The sequence below is a fragment of the Danio aesculapii genome, chromosome 8 (genome assembly GCF_903798145.1).
Source record: "Danio aesculapii chromosome 8, fDanAes4.1, whole genome shotgun sequence".
Classification (NCBI taxonomy): domain Eukaryota; kingdom Metazoa; phylum Chordata; class Actinopteri; order Cypriniformes; family Danionidae; genus Danio; species Danio aesculapii.
In genome coordinates this window covers 28791126-28815157 of record NC_079442.1, presented here as the reverse complement: position 1 = coordinate 28815157, position 24032 = coordinate 28791126, and the positions used below count along the sequence as shown (strand labels likewise).

At 35.4% G+C, this 24032-nt stretch overlaps 1 protein-coding gene across 1 annotated transcript in view; it reads right to left on the bottom strand.

Moving 5' to 3' along the window:
- Positions 1 to 22883, bottom strand: part of kcnc4 (potassium voltage-gated channel, Shaw-related subfamily, member 4) — a 38013-nt gene extending 15130 nt beyond the window's left edge. Inside the window, exon 1 of the mRNA XM_056463619.1 lies at positions 21792 to 22883. Within this exon, the coding sequence (XP_056319594.1) occupies positions 21792 to 22409 (618 nt within the window). The 5' untranslated portion in view covers positions 22410 to 22883. The remainder of the gene's footprint in view (positions 1 to 21791) is intronic.
- Between the last annotated feature and the right edge of the window lie 1149 nt (positions 22884 to 24032).

Genomic DNA, 24032 nt, shown 5'->3' with positions numbered 1-24032 from the left:
AGGATTATGTTTTTTTGTTGTTGGACTGACAGTGCTGTCTTCGTACAACATCATACTGAGATGAATTATGGCAAAGTTCTGAAATGTACAGGAGATTTTTAGAATACTGTAACATGTCAAACTCATGTTTATATCTGCACTCAACAAATGATTTCTGCTGCTTGTTCAAACTAATTTAAAATGAGCTGAAACAACACAATTCTTGAGATTTAGGGACAACTTAATAATTTTCCATTCAATCCACTTAAATTTGTTAAGTTAACTTAATTGATTTGTGTTGTGACAACATAAATAAATTGGGTGAAACCCTGCATTTTGTACAATGTATTGTAATATTTTGCATTCACTTGAGAAAAAAATGAGCTGTATTAAAATTTAAAATCACATTTTTATCTGAAATAAATTGGGGAATGCGCTGATTGTTTGACTTACACTAACACATATCATAATGCTTCACAAAAACCAGACGTCATATTTTCAATAATGTTATGTGTTCCAATAGGTGGGTTTTACCTTAATACGCTTGTGTTATAATAAGGAAATGGGGAAATAATTGAGTCAAGCTGCTCTTTAACCCTGCAGAGTGCAATTGTTACAACATTAACACAACCATCTAGAGGGCTGAATACAAACAATTTAAGTGGAGTTGTAAATTGCTGGACAGATGGGTCATTACGCAAGTTTAACACAGCACTATATCACATGACAAAACACATCGTATTGCAACAGTTCATTGAGACTAAACATTTAAACAAACAGCATTCTTGTGTATTAAATGCAACTATTTTGTGTGCTAAAAGCATTTCCCTAACACAATCTTGTATTTGAGGCCATTCTCTGACAGATTTTAGCTTTCTACTTCTTTCTACTGTAAAAGTAAAGCAAAAATCTCATATCTTGACTACTTCATTTCTTTTCAGATTCTCACTTTTTAGCACACGAAATGCATGAAACTTTTTAAATATAGAATAGAATAGAATAGAATAGAATAGAATAAATACAAATGTATATTGAAAAGTTTCTTTCTCTGAAAATTACATAGTGGATCAGACAGTAGTTACATGTCAATGAACATCTCTGAATCTGATTTTCTTTATTTAAAATTACATATTGCATTATTTAGCCTGTTATTGCACAACGCATTTTCCTTCAATATCATACAGCCTACCTAAATTAGAACTAGCTAAAAGGGCAAAAATATTTGGGCAAACATAGCAATTTGAAATTGACATGTAATTAAATTGGTTCACATACCATTCTGCCCTTATTCTCTGTCAGTATGCTTTTTCTATTTGCACTCTGTGGTGTTCTAGCAATATAAAGTTGTAAAAAAACAAACAATCAAACAGAAAAAAAGCCTTTACAGTAGCAGATTACCACACTGTAGCACATGCTTGCAACAAACAGAACAATATTTGGATGCTAGCTACATAATGTAGCTTTTTATAGTTATCATTCTTGGCATGTAAGGGCCTTAGTAATAAGTGGAGGCAGGTTTTCCTTTGGTGAACTGTGCTAAAATTGTATTAACATGGAGGCCAGATGGCTGTTGGCTTATTATTCATCATAAAAATAAACAGTGATTGTTATGTGGGATCTGCTCATTTAGATGTTCAGCAGAAATCACTGATTCATTGAAATCAGTCTGAGAACATCAACACTTGATTTGTATTGATATTTTTACAGCTATTTAAATCTTGAAAGTGTACTTTTTAAACCCTTTCACATATACACATCTGTGCTAACACATCCAGGGGGGTATTTCAGTTTCAGAAAGCATTGGATAAGTTTAAGGATATATAGTTCCTAAAACTGAGGTTACTTTCAGAGTAAGTTATCAACTTATGTTCTCAATATGCTCTGGAGCATTAAATGTCGTTTGTGTTCAGGGTTAATAAACTCTGAGTTCACTGAACGTAATCCAAGAAGGGTTTCTAGAAGTAACAGTAAGCAGATTTGTGGTAAACCAACCCAGAGTTCAGGATTCATCAAAGGATAAGTTAAACCTTGCTTTCTGGAATACATCAAATCTGACAAGATCAATTCATAGTTATATATTATATACTATATTATATACTATAATTCATAGTTTAATATTTGTTATGCTTTTTCTTGATATATAAAGTATTATATAACATTTATAGTATTGTGAAATGAATATTACAATTTAAAACAATTTACATTATATATTTTATTTAACAGATTTTATAGATTTTAAAATATGAATGTGTAATAATTTTATTATATAATTACTCCTGTCTTCAGTGTCACATCAATAATCAGTCTGATATAATTACTTGATGCTCTTTTCCTGAAATTTAGTTTTTTTGAGTGAACAATGATGCATTTTTAGGATTCATTTCAAGATTTCAGTACTCGTAATTGAGAATGAGTCCATTGCATGAATAAGTCAGTCAACTGAATGTGCCTTTGCTTAATTAATGGAAAGAGGGAGAATTTAATAGAGAGTGAACGTGTCAGCCGTGTCTGAGCGTCTGTACCAGCTGTTCTCGACTGCAGCCTCCAGCTCATTTAGCGTTTAGTCACAGCTCACAAAGACATTTACCCATAGTGCAGCTGTCACATTCCAGTCCACCTGTATGAGCAAACCCTATTGTTTCACAATTAATTTTCCATGGAAAACAATTCAAGCTTCCCATAACTGTCAGACAAGAAAAAACAACGTCAGAATAAAGCAGGAAGACTCAAAATATAGCATAAAGGATAGATATAAACTCCGGGTCCTCAGGGCAGATGTGCTAATACTGGTTACTAAACCACACAGAGAATAGCTTTGCCTATAAGTCTTTATTATATACTGTATCCATCATTTCATTAATTATTTATTATATATTTCACTGAAATATAGTGACTAGATTATCCTGTAGTTCACGCAATTAAAAAAAACAGCACAAGAAATACCTATTATAGAACAAATTAGCAAAAGCTGAATTATTAAAATGTAATGTATGATAAGCCTGTGTAATACAAATGTTAATAACACTACAGAATGAAGAGCCAATCAAAGTTACTGTAAAATGTAGATTTTTTTTTAAATAAAATCCGAAATTAAGATTATCAATATAAGCTTGCGATATCAAATGAGTCACTTGAGTAAATGTACATATATGCTAATGAAATATTACCCCAGTAAAAAGTATAGTCATCTTTTTCAATTTTACTTCCCTGCAGGCACAGGACATCAACATGATGTCATATTGACGTTGTACTGCAACATATCCCAATGTCGTAGGGACGTTGGATTTTGTTTGGAAATGAAAATCGGGTTGACGTCAGAACCCAATGTCAGGCCGACGTCAATGTCCAACGTCCAACCCAAAATCAACCAAATATCAAAGTCTGATCATGTTACAGCTTGACGTTGTGTGGACGTTACCACTATGACATCTGTCAGATGTTGGATTTTGTTCAATTTCCAACACAACCCCAAATATCAATGTAATTTGACGTCATTATTGAACATCAAAATAATGTTGTCTTTAGACGCTGGCCAGACATTGAATTTTGGTCACCTGACGTCATGACCTAAATCTAACCTAATATTAAAGTCTTATGATGTTGTGTGCCTGCTGGGTATTTGTAATGTACTGAAGTTTTAAAAGTACTTATTGAGAACTGTTTATTTGGCAAGAAATGAAAATTGTATTTCCAAAAATGATCATACTCAAAATTTGTAATAATATAAGTATGCAAACAGGTTAAATTACAAAATATATCATCTACATAAGAATATGATGAAAATAATGAAGCAAAAAATGTGTGTAAATATGTGCTGACAAATAAAAACAATATTAAAAAGACCTAAAGTTTAAAATGTGTTAACGTAAAGAAGATCTTATGTAATCATTTTAGGCTTATACTGTATATTAAATTTTACAGAATAAATGCATGATCATTAATTTACGGTAATTTAACATCATGTTTAGTTTTCAGATAAAACCCACCGCATTCATTTTTGTTTGTACATTCAGTGAATCATTTACCTGTGAATTGGATCATTTGAATCAGTGAGTTGTTGAAATGAGCACAGATGTGGTCAGATCAGTCCACATCACAAATGAATAGTTCAATCTAGTTTGTGAACTAATTTAGCAGGTTAACAAAATTCAGCTTGTTCACCAAAAAACTAGTATCACATGTCTGAGCTTGTGGTGATTACTCGCTTTCAAAATAAATTCTGATCAGCATTTAGATGTAACATTAGGGAAATGACATTTAGGGAATGTAGTGAGATATAAATTACAATATGTTGTTTTGGAATGAAGTAACTACTTATTTAAAATGAGCTGATCAACACAATTCTTGAGTTTTTTAGGACAACCTAATTGTTTTATGTTTAATCCACTTAAATTTGTAAAAACAATTAGTTTAACCTAATCAATTTGTGTTGCGACTACATGAAAGAATTGTGTGGAACACTGCATTTTCTTACAGTGTACCTAACATAAAAATATTCTGATAATTAGTAGTAGTGAAGTAAAAATGCCAATGGATTGCATGCTATTTGAAAACCATAATGTTCAGAATTGACAAACATGTTGATTGAGAAATCAAGTTAAGATTATATTAGTGTAGGTTTATCAAGCTGGTTGCATAAACATCATCCTAAGTTTGCACTTTGTGTCTAATTATAAGCACACACTTACACACATTCTTCTTTTACTGTTTCACTCCAAGCATGCTGGGAACTATAAATCTACCTTAACTTACTCATTTTAAATTCAGCTTAATGCAGTCATATTTTGAGTTCATTCTTTATGCATTAAGTACAATGAACTGTCACTTATACGTGAAATTACGTCATTTGATTCATTTAGACTATTTGGTTTTACAGCGTAACAAGAGTGAAATTCCCTCCACTTCTTGTAGTCTTGCTAAGCTGCAGGCTATAGGGACTGAAAGCAATCGCGTCCTGTACACAAGGGATGAATTAAGCCACTATTATTTTGTCTGTCGTATAACTGCGAGTCCACAGCCAGATACTCATGAGCTGCACTGCCAAGCTCTTCTCCAGGGACACTCAATGGACTTTCTTTTCCCTGCACGAACAACAGCGTTTGTCCATTTGGACATTTCACTACATTGGATTTGGTTTTCAATTCCAGAATGCTCATTTCTTAGAGAACAAATGTTATAAAACAAAAAACAAAAGTCACGGTAGTTTTATTGCAAACTGACACTGGAGTAACATGCCAGGGCAAAATGCACTTTGGCCCAGGAATGAAAGTGGTAAATAAATTAGATTGTGAATCAAGCTGTTCTGCACTCGGCCTCCTTGACCTTGGGCTTGTGTTTCTTGAGTGTATAAAAATCTGTCACTTTGTAGGCAGTGGTGTAGTGCAAACTGCATAGGGCCCTCCGCAATAATCCCAAACGACAGTGCCAATGTCAGCAGCAACAACCTACTGGTTAAGTGCGATGACATATAGAACCGAAGAGGTCACAGCAACCCAAGTTCAATCCCAGCTTGAGGTCCTTTGCTAATTCTCCCTCTCCACTGTTCTAACAAATAAAGATGAAAAACCCTAAAATATATCTAGTATATTTTGAGATAAAATATATCTCAAAAAATATAAAATAAATTGACTGCTATAAAATGTTATTTTTTTTACAAACGTGAATACAATAAAATCATGTTTTTTTTTTTTTTTTACATTTAAACTACCCATAAAAAGCTTGTGAAAGTATCCAACAAGCATTTCATCTTTAAAAATAACCAAAATGTCCATTTCTTCAAGTGTTTTTCTGCACAATGTCTGTAATGCCCTTCTGACGTGTGCACTGGCTTTTGGAAAGTGTCTCCTGGTTCACTAACTTGATCAAACGTATCAAAGTGAAACAATAAATGATTTTCTCATCAACAGCAGAAACAATAAAATAGGCTACTCTGTTATGTTTGGTCATGCAGTTTAAGTCATTATTCTACACAGTGAATATTTAATTTTAAGTTCAAGAACAATACAGATAGGGGCAAATATTGTAGGACATCCAAACAGAATACTTCAGAAAAAAAATCTGCAACAAATAATAATATGTATTGTGTAAGGGCTTGCAAAGGTTTCTGCTTGAATCTATTTTCTGTCAACATGATGTCAGATTGACGTTGTACCCCAACCTCATGGAATTTTGCATTTTGTTTGAAAATGAAAATCAGGTTTATGTCAAAACCCAATGTCAGGCCCATGTCAGTGTCCAACATCAGAAAATGTTCCATTTTGGTCACTTTCCAACACAACATAAAACAACAAAATATCAACGTCTAATGATGTTACAGCTTGATGTTGTGAGCATGATGTTACAATATGACAACCATCAGACATTGGATTTTGGTTACCATATTTGATGATTAAACGTCAGTTTTTGACATCAATATGACGTTGGTTTAAGATGTTGGCTCGATGTCTTTCCAACACAACCTGAAATCAACAACATATCAACGTCATTTCACGTTGTTATCAAAATAACATTGTATTTAGATGCTGGCGACCTGTAACCTAACCTAATATTAACATCTTATGACATTGTGTGTCTGCTGGGTTAGTTTTTTATATGGCAGTATTTAACTTCAAATGTTTCCGATTAGACATAAATCATAAACCTTACATTTAAAACTAAAATAAAATTTAATTCCTGAATAGGGATGTGCAATATTTATAGCAGATGATAATACTGTAATTTAGGGGTTTCAAACTGCCGGCCCGCAGGCCATTTACAGTCCCCCTTCCTCCTTCCACCGGCCTGCAACTGATGTAAAAATATAACGAGATTCGGAAAACAAAACAAAATATATATATATTTGAATCACTATCATTGTTGTACAGTCGCATTTAGCCATTTAAAGTACTGCACAGTATGTTCGGGTACTTTCGGTTTCTCTCAGTGTTCGGTTGAGAGTAACACACATGCAGATTATTTCTGGGGCTGATTTAAACGTTGCAGTATATGTCCGTCAGTACTCTATTTTTACTAAAGCTCTGTTTTTGTAAATATTCAAGGGTCATTTGATTATAATCAGTTTTATCTGACCTGTATTTTGTTGTACAGACACGTCTTCATGGCTTACACGTTATGCTGGTGGTGTGAATATGATCATTTTGCTAATATTCAATTCAAATTGAATGAAGTCTCATTTAATAGATTTTCCTCAAATGCATATTAAGATTTGTATAAAAAATGTGCATTAGTAAAATTTTACTGCTGGCTAAATTGAACATGTTAAAGTAAATGTGAATATATATACAAACTTTTCCTCTCTTTGTTGTAGTTTTACAAAAAAGAAAGATATTGAGAAGAACAACTGCCAGTAAATTGTAAAGAGTACTCAAACTCTTTTCTGCTGTCTTACGCTATCTGTTACACTTTTGGTTAGGCAACAATTGATAGGGACATAAATATTATAATTATTATGCCTATTATTAAATTGTAGTATTTTCATAGCAATTTAAACTACAACTTCAATATGTACAACAAGAAACAAAAAGAAGGAGCTTTGATACTCTGAGGATGTCTGAGTGCATCAATTACATCAGGTTTCCACTTTTTTGTGTGCTAGAATGTTAAAATGGCCCTTCTATGAATTGTCAGTCACTGATGGCCCCTAGCCAATTTGAGTTTAAGACCCCTGCTGTATTTGTTGTTTTACTAAATTGCGGTCTAACATTATTGAATTTATTTAGCAAAAGCACTGAATACATGATGAAGCTATACGCATATACCGGTATAAGATTCTGACGGTATGATAACCTTAAATAAAAATATCACGATTTCACAGTATCGCGGTATTGTGATTACTGCTCTAAATATATATTCTTTTTTAATGTCTGGGTAAAAAAACAAAAAAAAATTTCCCCCTTTGAACACAATATATTTTATTTTTTTAAAAGATTTAAAATATTTTGGAGCAGTAAACATGTCAGGCTAAATTATTCAAATGAATCATTGACTTCCGCTGTCTTCATTAGTTTCAAAAACACAGATTGTCCTAAAAAATGTACATAAAAAAAGTAGACATACCTTAGGAACGGTATTTCAAGAAATTTTGGCGGTTTTAAAACCCTGACTATTCCAAACCATGGTATACCTTGAACACGATTATCGTCCCATGCCTAGATGAAGCCAGTATGAAAGCAGTTTGAATGACCCGATAATTCAAGTTATAAAAGCCAAAATATATATATATATTATCTACATGTGGGTTTCTAAAGATGACAGTTCATTAACATTGCACAAGCAAGAGTGCTTTTTTTCGAATATCAGCGCATGTGAGCAATGTGATTATTATTAGTTTTATAAAAACCATGATATTTTGTGAATACTTAAAAAACAGCATATATTTGAAATCAGTTTTTTGCTTTATAGATAAGAAAAGATAAGAAAAAATTGCCACAATCAGTAATTGTTTTTCTTTTTTAATATGCTGTTTTACCCAGAAATTCCACACACAATGGAAATAAAATGCATTGGAAAACTTACCTCTGTGTTTAACATTGAAGCTCTTTGAAAATATTAATTATTACAAATAATAAATCCTAATTTCCATGGTTCTTCTTGCCTCCTTTTTTCTCCAACACTACATTGCAGTGAACTGTAAGTATTGGCCTGTAAGCCTGTGAAGGATATCTACATTTTGGTTTATCTAAATGCCAAACGGTTTACCCCGCTTCTAAACAGACAAAGCCAACCTGTTCAAACTCTGTGGTGCAGAACTATGAAACTGCTAGAAGCATAAGTCTATTATTTACACACTGTCATTGTGCTCATATAAGGCTGAGACTGCAGGCCGCCGCATACCTGGACCAACTTCTGCAGGTATAAATTCTGCTTGAGTTTTATTAGAGCGAAACACAGAGCATGTGATGGCTCTTCTGTTTAAGTGTTCATAGCATCTGTTCATATTTACGACCACTCTTATGACTAGATTTATTTATAGAAGATGTAGTTTACATGATATTGAAATTACACAGAATTAAAAAAAAGGTCTTTTAATCCAGTCCCTTCACAAAAACTGCAATCCCTCTATGGCTGTAGAAGCTTTCATTTGCTTATATCTCACTTATAACTCATTACATTTGTAAGCTAATCACTATTTGTGAATCTGGCTGTCAGTATCTATAATAACAATAATTTATTTGGCTTTGGTTCCTTGCATATAGTATTTGCATTTGTTTGTTGATTGCTTAAGGAAAATAAATATGAATATTAACATTTTAAAAAGCTAAATAATAATTTTAGTCAGTTAGTTAGTTAGTTAGTTAGTTCATTTGTTAGTATTTACTATTTTTAGACTGTTAAGGATATCTAGGTATTCCAGAACAAAAGAATCCAGTACAAAAGTTATATATTTCCACTAAATCTGATTATGATACAATGTTTAATATCAAATATTTTAGGCCATATTGCCAACCCAGAGCTCACTACTGTCAGACAAAGAAATATCACCTTTTCACAGTGTGTGTGTGACAGAGAGAGATGTAAAATGGATCAAATCACAACAGAATAGCTGTCCAATTGAGAAGTAAACGCTTCATTTGCACACATTTTATTCCTAGTCATTTCTCAAACTCACTGATGTGTGAAAGTGCTCACAGTCTAGAGCAGTTCAATCATATCTACAGCCTTACGATATTCAGAAAATAAAACAGTAATTGCACTGATTCACTTTTTGTTAGAAGCAATTGTTTACGCCTGTGTAAATTTAGCTCTTCAACAGAACGTGGCATGAATAGATATGAAGTTGCATCTTTTACATTTTTCATATATGCAGCAGATAAAAATACAGGTTAAACATTGCTGTTATCAGTATCTGTTAATTATAGCTTCTGGTGTTTTATTATTAATGCATAATGCAATTTCTACATTTAAAATGCATTATGGGACATTGATCTACTGTCACAGATCAGCTTTTGATTTTGAGAACTTTAACAAGAAGGATTTAGTTGACATGTATAGGAATTTGCAACAATATAGTGTGAGTTGGACATGTAAATTAATGCTTCTGTCGTGTTTACATTCCACCCCTTACCTCAGTGTTCCTGGACAAAATTGACCGGTCTGTTTTTTAACTGCTCTTAAATTAGCACAAAAAAAAATTTCACCACCAAATTTTTATTCAACATTCCTAGCTTTGAACAATGTTTCAAAGTAGTGTTTAACATGAATTTATAGAATTAGACATAAAATAACTGCAGTGAAACTCCAAATAGGCACAGAAAATGTTTACAAAATGAACAATAGATTACAGAAATGAAAATACTTTGTTTCGTTACCAATAGACAGTTTTCTAAAATAACTATCACAGGGTCTGACCAAAGAAATTGAATTTGAATATGAATGATTTATCAACCAGCAAAGCATAAACTAATCACAGTATCCTATCCTGTGTACTGAGTGCACGAATATTCATTCAGTCCTTCAATTGGACTATATTAGTGTACTAATGTAGGGAATAGTGACTGAGGGTATAGACGGTGAGTATGGACAAAGAACTAGCACTAGTTACACTTTTGTCATTTTGACTAAGATGCCAATAGTCTAATCCAATAAAATAATTGATGCTATGTTAAGGTAAAACTGCTCCTGCTTGACCCAGAGGCATAGCGAACAAGATTGGCTGAAAGAAAGAAAGAAAAAAGAAAGCAAAGAACACACACACACACACACACAAACAGATGGGTTCACATAACCTGTCTAGTCTGTGTGAAGATATGATACATTGTTTCATCAGGAAGTTGGTTCATATGGGAGGTTCCAAAGCTATTTCATGGCAATTAGTAACTTTTTGATTTAGTGGTTAATTCGTATGAATTCGTATGATATCATTCGTACAATTTAGTATAATTTGCTTATCCCCCAATGACAGTTGGGTTTAGGGGTGGGGTTGGGTGCCACGCCTCCTTTTTAAAATCGTACATTTTTGTACGTTTCATTTTTAAACTAAACTAACAAAATGGAAAATAGTTAACATTTCCTTATGGCTGGAGGATCAGCACATATGCGCGGAAAAGAGATCTGTACCTGCAAAAGACGTTGAGTCTGAAATGTGTAAGTGAATGACTGAGTGAGTGAGTGAGTGAGTGAGTGAGTGAGTGAGTGAGTGAGTGAGTGAGTGAGTGAGTGAATGAGTGTGATTGAGTGAGTGAGTGAATGAATGAGTGAATGAGTGAGTGGGTGAATGAGTGAGTGAGTGAGTGAATGAGTGAGTGAGTGAGTGAGTGAGTGAGTGAGTGAGTGAGTGAGTGAATAAATGAGTGAGTGTGTGAATGAATGAATGAATGAATGAATGAATGAATGAATGAGTGAGTAAGTGAGTAAATGAGTGAGTGAATGAGTGAGTGAATGAATGAGTGAGTGAGTGAGTGAATGAATGAGTGAGTGAGTGGGTGAATGAATGAGTGAGTGAGTGAGTGAGTGAGTGAGTGAGTGTGATTGAGTGAGTAAGTGAGTGAGTGAGTGAATAAATGAGTGAGTGAATGGATGAATGAATGAGTGAGTAAGTGAGTGAGTGAGTGTATGAGTGAGTGAGTGAGTGAGTGAGTGAGTGAGTGAGTGAGATTGAGTGAGATTGAGTGAGTGTGAGTAAGTGAGATTGATTGAGTGAGTTAGTGAGTGAGTGAGTGAGTGAGTGAGTGAGTGAGTGAGTGAGTGAGTGAGCGAGCGAGTTGGCGTGGTGTACAGTATATGGGGATGTTTTCTGTCTGATGGATGAATATAGTCTGGATATCCATTTATTTCCTATGGCGGTCACTTTTGATCATCACAGGTGTAACAAGGTTGACTAAAACACTCAAAATTTAATGAAAAAGGTGATCATCACTATATGTTCAAGTGCATAGTGTGGAGGATATGATAAGGCCTTGAGGCAATCAGATGTAAAACACAATATTTATTTTAAGTTGTAAATCGGTCAGATTTGACCCAAACACGACAGGAAAGTTAAAGTATAAAAACCAGGTATTTAAAACAGTATATTGTTTCAAACTACAAACAATGTCAATAAAAGTCACTTCAAAGGTCCCAGAGTTTATAGTTGAGATTCTGGATCACCAAAAAACAGGTGTTTTGTTCATGATTAAAACTCTACATTCTTAAGCAAAGGGTTCTTCGTTGGCATCGATTGTTCCATGAATCACCTTTAGCATCATTGAACTTTTCCATTTAGCTTTCTGAAATCTTACATCACATGAAGAATTTCTTCTAATTTCTAGTAAAACCAACACCGTTGTTGATCTTTGAATCGTTGTTTATAAGTACAGAGGAAGCCTCTACAACAGACATTCCAATATAATAATAGCCTTGGGTTTTTGACATGAGCACAAGCTGTCAATCAATCACAACAGACTGGGTCATCTGACCAATCAGAGCACGAGCAGGCTCTTGAAAAGACCAGATCCTTGAAAAGAAGAGATGCTCCAGTATAGTGAAAAAATGCAAAGCTTTTTTGACCTTAGATGGATGGAAGCCTATTGAACACCTCCAAAACAAAATTAGGAATCACTATAACAGGATAATAGGGTCAAACTTATTTTCAAGCTTTTTAATAGCACACAACAATTGAGAACACTGTATTATACTACCAGAATGCACGGCACACATCCAGACAGTGTCTGCCACTGGGTCAATTACGCGGTGAGTGATTAATTACCATGGCGGTGAGAACATAATGTAGTAATTATAAGGTAGAGCTTACATATAACAAATGCAACAAAAACTATCAACACATATACAACAAAATGTTTCCATTTTAACAGTTTAAAGGGATGGTCCACCTAATAATTCACTCACTCTCATTTATTCTCAAGAATTTTTCAAGAATATAGCTAAACCCTTTTAGGTTCCTCACTCACTGACTCACTAACTATCAGGGGTCGCAACAGCGGAATGAACCACCAATTACTCATATGTTTATATGCTGCATATGTTTTATGCAGCACATGCCCTTTCAGCCGTAACCAAGCACTGGGACAATTTCAGTTCCTATTGAGTAAAAAAAAGTTAATAAAATAAATACAGTTGAAATCGTTGTTGTATGACTCTTTGCAGAGACAACTGCAAAACAACACAAAACAACAATGCATGCCTTTCTATAAACTAAGGCTTAATTTATACCTGGTATTACTATGCATTTTTATGAATCGAATCACATGTGAATGACACAAAATACAAGTGGATCTAAAAATGTTGACAACTTCCTGAGGTATTTGAAAACGAACCCAATCTCATGTCAATTTGTAACTTTTGCATTTAGTGGCTAAATCATATAAATTTGTACAAACTCATTTATAGATTTAAGTACACTTTGCTTTTCCACAAAAAGGAGTAGAGGTGGAGTTTGGGGAAATGCATCCTTTAAAAAAATGCTTATGTTTTCATACAAGGGTAGTTAAATTAATTCATACGAATTAGCTACATTTCTGACAATACATAAAATAGATATGTTTTAAACTCTACAATCACAAGTTTAAAAAAAAAATAACACCAGAAAGTGATTGAAAATTGAAAGAAAAAAAGCAGCAAGCGCATATTTAAAACAATTAAAACAATTATAGATATTTATGTTTTTTCAGTGTGTTTATTCACCTTGTGCCTGTTTAAGGAATGCAAAAATAGTGCTGTGAAATTTCCATGGTTAAAGGGCTGACGCAAAAATGTTCATTCTGTCATTATTTACTCATCCTCCACTTGATTTTCTTTGATATGTTAAACACAAAAGAACATAATTTGAAAAAAGCTGAAACCTGTAACTATTGATTTCATAATAGGTAAAACAAATGGGATGGAAGTCAATGGTTACAGGCTTTCAGCTTTTTCAAAATCGTTTCTTTTGTGATCAACAAAAAAAAAAGAATCTCCTTCAAGGTTTAGAATCACTCGAGTCGAGGGTGAGTAAATTAAAACTATCCCTTTAACCATTATTACATGTTATTTCAGGAGTTCACACTTAGCTGATGATTGATTATAAAGTGTGTTTGGCATGCTGTCCTGGGAGAGAGCCCTGAGCTTATAATATCCTCGAGCCCAGGGCTCCCTCCTGTTGCAGGGCGAGAGGGGAGTTTGAGCTCAGGTAGATCTCGAAAATCCCTTGCTGTTGTAGCTAATGAAAAAATAGGGGATTGCTATGAAGAGATAACTACTTACAGGAGCACCTATGATGCCAATTTGGATTATTCAATACACTTAAGTTGCATGTTTTTGGATGGTGGGAGGAAACCAGGGGGCTCAGGAGAAACCCACACAAGCACGGGGAGAACATGTTAACTCCACACAGAAACGTCGACTGGCTTGCTAAGGACTAGAACCAATGACGTTCTTGCTGAGAGGCAACAGTGCTAACCACTAGGCCACCATGCCACCCATCTAGGAAAGGAGGAGGAGTAGGGGTGGAAAGGGGGATTCTTCAAAGTGAAGATGGCTGTTACATGGAACTGAGGTTACTTATGGTGACTTCATCTGATTGGTGAATTATGAATTGGCTAATGCAGGACCATCTGTGTACAATCATAAGCACGTGATCCTCTCGAAAGTAGTAATAAACTTCACTTAATAATCACACCAGCACTAACTTAGACTACATTTGGCTTGAATGAATTGTGTAGCAAAAATAAACTTTCACATTTATAAAGGTCAGAAATGTTTATCTTAAATAACATTTTGATATTTTTTTTTACTGTAAAACAATAAAAAAACAAATTTACTTTCCATTTCTCTTCTGCTGTTTGTACGCTGTGATTAATAAAAGCCTTCAGAGATGGATTTTCCTCTTTCTAACTGTATTAGCTGGCCTGAGCAGCCGTCAGTAACATGGTAACATGAGCCCTGCAGCCCATAATGCTCTCAAGGCAGAGATAATTGAGATGGCTGAAGAGGAGCAGGGTCCAAGAAACCCAACCATTTTTTTTTTGCTCCTTGTCATTTCTAGGCGATTGGAATATAATGATCTATTGTTTGCTCAAAGTGGTTTATTTTGTGAAAGGTGTACCTGCTCTGTTTCTCCCTTATTACTGCTTTTCCAAGAGGTTTAATAGTCTGTCAGGCTTGTGTGCTGGAAAAATCTAAATTAATTAGGGACAAACAAACATTGTAATGATGAAGAAGTGTTGGACCTCAAGGCAGCGGCTCAGCTGTGTGTAGAGGCTAACAATAAAAGCATCTCAGAGGTGACAAACACAATGCTTATCAATGAATCCTGTCTGTCTTGTAGGCTGAAGAAAAGGCACATAGTGTATGATACTGTTTTGTTTTTTTAAAAGTGACCTCTGTGCCGAACAACTAAGGCTATTAATTACTTCTAAAGTTCTCTAAGGGAAGAAATTGATTTCTCTGTGAAAATAAAGGAGCCATAAGGTCCAGAGTTCAATACTGTAACACAGATTTAGCCCTACAATAAAAAGCTTTCACATTACTGATTTAAACAGCTCATTACAGCATAGACTATACGCTCTGCCAGCGGTGCTCTTGCTTGTGATGTGATTACAACTGAATCCAACCTTGAAATGTGCCTCAAAACACTCAGATATGAACATAAGAACTTGGATATGAATCCCTTGGGATAGCTTGGGCTGAGACAGGAATAAATACTTTATTTTATTTTCTTTCAGCAATGACACACTAAATTGATCAAAAGTGACTGTAGAAATAATTATGATAGCTAAAACATTCTTAGAAATGCAGTTTTTTTGGTGTTCAAATGGTCCTGTATCAATACGTACCCCAGTATACATTTCTGGAGAGTGCGAAATACGTCCCCTTTTTTTTTTTTGCAGTTTTTGTTTTCGCGAATTCACCTGTGGCCGCTTTGGACGCTTTTTCAGATCTCAAATTTCTTTCGCGAGTGCAATTCGCGCCTGTTCTTCATACTTAAAACCACCAGAGGCCGCTGTTGACTGCCTGACTGACTGATCGATCGACCGACTGACCAATCCCCCCACCCACCCTATTCCTTAAACGCAACCGATAGTGTTTTCAAAAGCAATCCAGAAAAAGAAAAGCCCTCATGGCTGCCTGATTTCTAAGTTTATAGATCTTACCACATTCTTACCCTGTTATTTGTTTATTATATTTTTTTCATTTTGTTTTTGTTTTACCTTCTTTCTGGAACCGCTCTTCGCCAGATTCGAACTACGTCATGGCAGCCAACTCCTCTCTGGTTCTAAAGTCCACTAACATACACGCAGAGCTACTGGTAGGGCTGTGCAATTTGGGAAAAATATCTATCTGCAATTTCAATTTGATTTACAATTTAATTTGGCTGTCGAGCTTCAGCTTAATAATCTGTATCGTAGCTTCTTACTGCTAAAATGCAGTGTGTTAGTTTAAAAAAGTGAAAGATATTGACTTACTTTCAATAAATACTGAAAAGATATTAACTTACTTAAACATTAATTAAAAATTTTTTTTTTAAATATTCAGAAATTGAACACAATTTTTTCTCTAGAGCAAACAGTAAGCACAAATATAATGATCTTACCTTTCTGTGAACAAGTTGAACTCAAATTAGAGAGATAGTGAAGCTTTTTATACAAACAAAAAAATTATAATTCTAAAAATACAGAACACTCAGCAAACTAATATGGCTAATTAGAGCCTTTCTGCAGCTTAATAATTAAGCTTAAAAGCTTAATAAAAAACAAAATAATTATCACAGATGCTACAAAACATATCATAAACGTACAGCTGTGGTACTCCAAAATGGCTAAAATAAGTGCAAAACAGAAGTGCATATCTCCTATCCTGTGTTTAGATTAGTTTTTTAAATACCTCTTTGGTCACTGCATTAAACGGAACTGTGTCTTTAGCGAGGTAGTGCGTCATGGCATTAGTTGCATGGCAAGGTTGCACCAGCTGTTTGTAAGGTCTTTCTTAAACTGGAAGGTAAAGTCCACACTAGAGGCTTTGTAACAACTAGCTAGTTTGTAACTAAATTTGTGAACATGTTCTTAAAGCAAACCATAGTTAGTATGTCATAAGCTCTCGGTAAAGTCATGTGTATAGTCGCATTGAATGATGTAATATCCAATAAGAAGCATTTAAATCGTTAAACTGCTTTAAAATTTTGCAACTAATGCATCTATATAACTGTCCTATGAAAATGAAATGACAAATTATATTTTTATAGTATATTACATTACAGTCAGTCACTACAGACGACGCACACACCTGCATCGCGAGCTGTGAATGCACACGAAATACCCATGAAGTTATCAAAACATTAAACTGTAATTTTGTGCGACTTTGAAACCAAAATGTTCCCATATTACCGATGTCCTGTTTTTTATATTAAATTGCCAATAATGCTTCTGAATCGGCAGACATCATCATTCTACTCGTCCGCGCTTTCCTGTTTGTATTTTTATTTGTGAGGGTGTTCCGCTTAGTTCGGTTGTGCAATTCTGATTGGGCACAACGAAAGTGTGCTCACTCAATTGTTTAGTAAGACTGTCACACACAGACGCCATGCACGCATGTCCTTGGGTCGGGGGAAATTAAATAATACAGATTTTATATCACAGCCTTTTGCGATTAGCTAATCATAACGTTTTAAATCGCGACTGAGATTCCATTTTGATTAATCGCGCAGCCCTAGCTACTGGACAAACTAGTAATAGGGGAAATGCCTGTCGGTGCTAGTAGCCTAGTGGTATTGCGTGCCGACATATAGCACCAATGTGCTCATGGTGACCTGAGTTCGATTCCCAGCTCGAGGTCCTTTGCTGATCCTTCCCCTCTCTCTGCTCCTAATCCTTTCCTGTCTGAAATCTCTACTGTCCTATCATAATAAAGGTATGCCAGGAAATGCCATTCAACTGGAGGTAAACTGTCAACTGGTAGCGTTAAAAGAAATAGAAGTGTCTGCCCTGTAGCATTTGTTTAAAAGATGAAATGCAGCCATACGTAGCTCTGGCTACATAATTTATGCTCTCCAGAAATGTATACGGGAGTACGTTGACAAATTGAGCTGTGTGAAAGGCTGTGTCGAGAAATATGGAGTTTTCCACAAATCTGTTAAATAATACAGCCTTAATATTTCAGAATTTTGCTGTCTTTTTCATACTTTACTCAAATAAACATACTGTAGCATTGCTGAGCTCTAATGTGAGCGAGGGCAGACACATTACAACACAAATAAATCAAACCACTTTAAAAACACTTTGCTCTAATTGCATCATGGTAATACCTGCTGAGAGTCAATTCTGCCTGTCATCATTATGGACTTGACATCTAGACATTTTAAAAGTGCTATAATCAGGTTTTCTTAATCCCTCATGTTTTATTTTCAATTTTACTCACCCATATTGAATCTTGACTATAGAAATGAGAATTAAAAGTGACCTTGGACAACATTAAATGTCAAATTTTTAAAACTAAAAAAGAATAAATATCCTTTTCACTGATGTATGATTCGTTATGATAGAACAATATTTGTTCAAGATAAATATATTTGAACATATGTAATCTGAGGTTTCCAAATCTAAATATTGAGAAATTGCATTTAATTTCACTATATAAATTGCTTAGCAATGCACATTACTTATCAAACTTAATGTTGATATATTTACAGTAGGAAGTGTAAAAAATATCTTTATGGAACAAGATATTCACCAAATATTCAAATGATTTTTGGTATACTTTTTTGACATTCAATCATTTTCGGCTTAGTCCCTTTATTAATCTAGGGTCGCCACAGCGGAATGAACCGCCAACTTATCCAGTACATGTTTTACGCAGCGGATGCCCTTCCAGCCACAACCCATCTCTGGGAAACATCCATACACACTCTCACTCACACTCATACATTGTGGACAATTTAGCCTACCCAATTCACCTGTACCGCATGTCTTTGGACTGTGGGGGAAACCGGAGAACCCAGAGGAAACCCACACGAAGGCAGGGAGAACATGCAAACTCCACACAGAAATGCCAACTGACCCAGCCGAGGCTCGAACCAGCAACCTTCTTGCTGTGAGGCGACAGCACTACCTACTAAGCCACTGCCTCACCCTACGTTCTTGACACATACAATGTATTTTGGATTATTGCCAAATAATATACTGCAACATAAGACAACATAAGAAAGTTTGTGATTCAGGGTCACAAACAAAAAAAATTACCTCAATACATCTTAATACACTGATTTTGTGTATTTATATACTATCAATTTACCTATCTAATTTACCTTTATCAATTTACCTTTACCTAACAAAGGGGAGAAATAACTGTATTGGATTGTTGATTTATGGTAACACAAACCATTTTGTCTCTGTAGCATCAGAGATTCAGCAAGTGTCATTCATCCATCACAGTAAGAGAGAATTTAACACTTCTGACATCAGCGTGTGACACACTAACACTAGGGCAGGTGGCATCTGTGTGAATGTGTGTTCGCTACAGTGTGAGACAGGTGCAGTTCAACAGACAGTGCTGACTGTGTTTCCATTAGTAACTGCAGAGTAAGGATGATTGGTGATTATGACGTTTATGTAAAACGCAGAATAAAGCTCTAGAGAAGTGTGTAATTACTATATATTGCAAGTCAATGCCGGTCATATTAAAGTGTCTAATTCAAATGTGCATGTCATATATTAGTTAGAGAATGTTAGGTTATGGCTCGTTTCATGTTTATTGTGCATTTTGGTGTCCTATTACATTTTAGAGCATTACCAATCACACAGTTTGGGCCATTAGATACATACATTACATACAAATATTATCTAAAGTAAAATCAATCTATCGCGATCATAGTTTTACCATATATTTGAATGTGTGATATTTCTATCATCGCTAAGACATCTTGCCCTTTGCAGCAATATACAACAATCTAAAATCATATAATGTTTTCTTTACATAATACATTAAAGAGATATTTCATTTATTGCTGTTTAAAACGTTTTAAATGATCAGTACTGGTAAATGCCATGTATCTACAATTAAGCTGTATCTCATCATCTGCTATTATTTACCTCTAATTACAAAAACATCCTTAAAAACCAGCATATAGTCGGCACCAATAGCCTAGTGGTTAATACATCGACATATAGCACCCAGGTGCTCGCGGTGACCTGAGTTCGATTCCTGGCTCGAGTTCCTTTGCTGATCCTTCCCCTTTCTCTGCTCCCCATGCTTTCCTGTCTGTAAATCTCCACTGTCCTATCAATAAAGGTGAAAACCCCTATAAAATTAATTTAAACAAAAAAAACTGGCATATATACATAAATATATACATAATTTGGACCCTTTCTTAAAAGTAAAATTTCTTTAATAGTTTCTTTGCTGTTTACACTTAACATGTTTATTCATTCATTTATTTTCTTTTCGGCTTAGTCCCTTTATTCATCAGGGGTCGCCACAGCGGAATGAACCACCAACTTATTCAGCATGTTTTACACAGTGGATGCCCTTTTAGGTGCAACCCAGTAATGGGAAACATCCATACACACTCATTCACACACACATAAACAACAGCCAATTTAGCTTATTCAATTCACCTATAGCGCATGTCTTTGGAGTGTGGGGGTAACCGGAGCACCCGGAGAAAACCCACGTGGACACGGGGAGAACATGCAAACACACAGAAAAGCCAACTGACCCAGCCGGGACTTGAACCAGCGACCTTCTTGCTGTGCTGTGCACTATGTCACCGCTTGGCATGTTCATTTTGGTACAATTCTTAAGTTACTGCAGAAGCTGCCATCTAAACCATATGCTGCACACCCAATGTGTCATTTTCAAACAAACCCAATGAAGAGAATTAAACAACAAGTGTGCAGCAAACAAGAGTTCAGTTCAACACTTTAATAAAGATTATTTGATTATTTATACAATGAAGATGATGCAGTGTTGTTTTACATTGTTTTTCAACTTCTGTACCTGAATACTGTTTGACAAAACCATAAAGCGTCACTGCTTGTAATTAGTTTAATATTTTATGCATGATTCAGTCCCCTATTGTGAATAATGAACACTATCCAGATAGACTTATTCAATGCATCTAATGAAACGGTATTCACATCGTAACCTTTACCACAGAAAATTTAAATATTGCAATGTCAGATTTCATGCAGCTCTAATTCTAATGATGTATTAAACTGTTAACTACAACGAAAATACAAAAGGTAAAGTATGCCTAAGCATAGGACCTTTTTATGGTAGCATCTTGTGACATTCATTGTGTCCTGTTTTTGATTTGTTTGAAGGGACTGGTTCATGTCACCATTGTTTTATAGTCACTAAAGTGTTTGTTTAAATAAGAACAAAAGACACAGTTTTAGCTTGTTTAGTGCACACAAGGTTTAAATAGCAGCATTCACACTTACTTAAATGACCTCCAATTGCACCAGAGTTGGTTTTAATTAATCCAGACATCCCAAATGTGAACACACCCAAAACTAGATTTAAAGGGTTAGTTCATTCAAAAATGGAAATTACCTCATCATTTACTCTCTCTCTCTCTCATGTGGTTTTAAACATTAATGAGTTTCTTCTGTTGAACATTTTTTGAAGAATGCTGGTTAATAGGACTCATTGACTTGCATAGTGGGGAAAATGACAGAATTTGAAAAATTTACATTTTGTTTATCAAAACAGCTATACATTCAAACTATGAAACTTAACTACAAAAGTATGCTTTAGCCACATTAAGTGTTTGTACCTGTTTTTAATTGTACTGTTAATATGAATATAAAATGATTTTCAGTTTTACTTCAAGACAGAAGTTGCATATATCTCTTTGTGATATGATCATATTTTACCATCAATACATGTTATCTGCTTTCTCTTACCCTGGCAGCACGCGAAGAATAGGGATCTTCAAAGAGCGCCCATATTTTTGGTTGCCAAACTTCACAGCATCCCCTTGAGCGGTTAGGGCTGTCCTCAATGCCGAAGCGTCTAGGCATGTCCTGGTCATCCTCCGCGTCCTCCGGATCCGGCGGCTCGAATATGTCCAGCGCCTCCTCTGCGTCCCTGTGCTGGCGGTAGGTCATCCAGCAGCAGGGCTCCACGTCCGTCTCGTCGATGCCCCAAAACGCCAACTCCTCCTCGAACAGAGGGCCGCACACGTCCGCCGGGCAGTGAAGCTTGCCAGTTCTGTAGTAGTTCAGTACATAGGCGAATATTCCCGGGTGTCGGTCAAAAAAGAACTCGCTGTTCGGGTGCGCCTGGCCCGTGTCTGCGTCTGGGTTCACCTGGCTGTCCGTGTCCGCGAGCCAGGCGAGTCTGGAGCCCGGTATGGTCCTCAGGGTGCTCCTGTAGGTTTCGTGGCGCGTTCCGCCGACGTTGATGATGATTTTGTCCGAATCTTCGCATCTGGCCATCTCTTCCTTCAGACATGATTTAGAAGGAGGTTTGTTGCCTGACTTGCGCCCGCGGTACGACGAAACACACACCGAGCTGATCATAGATTTCGATGGAGAGGCTTTTATCTAGTGACTCTTTTGGCTTTCTAAACCTGCGCAGCTGCTGTCAGTTATAAAAGTCGCACAACTGTAGAGAGTTTCCGCCGTCAACATGACCGTGAGAGGCGCGAAGAACCACCTGTTACCGGAGAAACTCCTCGGTTTTTTCTTTCTCTGTCTACAGGTTGCTGCTGGCGCTGTTCCTCGTGTTGTACGGGCACTGGCACGATAGTAAACACAAAAACACGAGAAACTGTCGGCGTATTAAAAGCTAACATTTAAAAATAGCTCAAATGTTTGTCTAAAAACGAATCTCTTGCTAAACTCTCATCTCTTTGTCGATGCATTAGTAAATCCCAGCCGGTGGTCACATGCGCGTGCATTATTCCTGACACAACTTTGAGTTAATAACGATAAGTTTGATTGTTCATCTGTATGCGTCTGTTGTCGAAGGGTGATCTGTTGCATGTAGTGACAGTCAGGCGACACTGCCCATGGGAGGATGAGGATGATGATGATGATGATGCTCCAGTGTCTCGGTAACCCTTACAGCGCTGCATTACGTATGAATGTGAGCTCAATTTGATTAGTGAAGAGGAAAGCTTTTGTTTATTCGATTATTGGCGATATTTCAAGGAAAATGACGACGCATTTCCGCACTAATTAGCATCGTAAATCTAACTATATATTTTAATTATATTCTATGGACATATTCAACAATGTATTTGTGTTTGATTACCCTGCCAATCCATGTAAAATGTCTTTAAGTCTAGAAAAGTTTATTTATAATTTAATTCTCTTTTATGTAGGCTATGACAATGTTATTTCATAAAAGAAAAAATGCTTACTTTTAACATTTTGTAATCTGTACAGGGTAGCCTATTAAAATATTACATTTAAATGAACATATTAAACATTTAACATTCAAAACATGAATGCTTAATTAAATAAGTACATGTGAGGAGGAATTTGACATCAGATATAATAAATTGGCTCCAAGTCTCCTATCATGTTGAGTGTTCCGTTAAAGTTGAGCAGTTTGTCCTACAACGTCACCTAGTGTACAAGATTAGGTAAAGCAGGTTTAACCCCCTCTATTTATTTATTTATTTGTTTGTTTATTTATTTATTGCTGGTAAAGAGCTGTTGCAATTGAAGTTAATTGTTATAAAAAAGGTAAAAGTATACTGTTGTCAATTTGTACATGGATCTAAGTTTTACATAACATGTTTTACACACACAGAAACTTTTTTAATTTATTTTGGGATTGTAATTATGTTGTACAATTTTGGAAACATTTTGGATAATTTATTAATGAAAATATACAAGATGTTTCTGCTTTAAAAATATTATTTTCAAATATTATGAATCTGCCTTTACTAAGAGAAATGCTTGTTTTGTTATACATTTTATTTATTTTCTTAGTAAATTCCATATCCACAAATGCATGTTTGCATGTTCTCCCTGCGTTTGCGTTAGTTTCCTCCGGGTGCTCCGGTTTCCCCCACAGTCCAAAGACATGCGGTACAGGTGAATTGGGTAGGCTAAATTGTCCGTAGTGTATGAATGTGAATGAATGTGTATGGATGTTTCCCAGAGATGGGTTGCAGCTGGAAGGGCAACCGC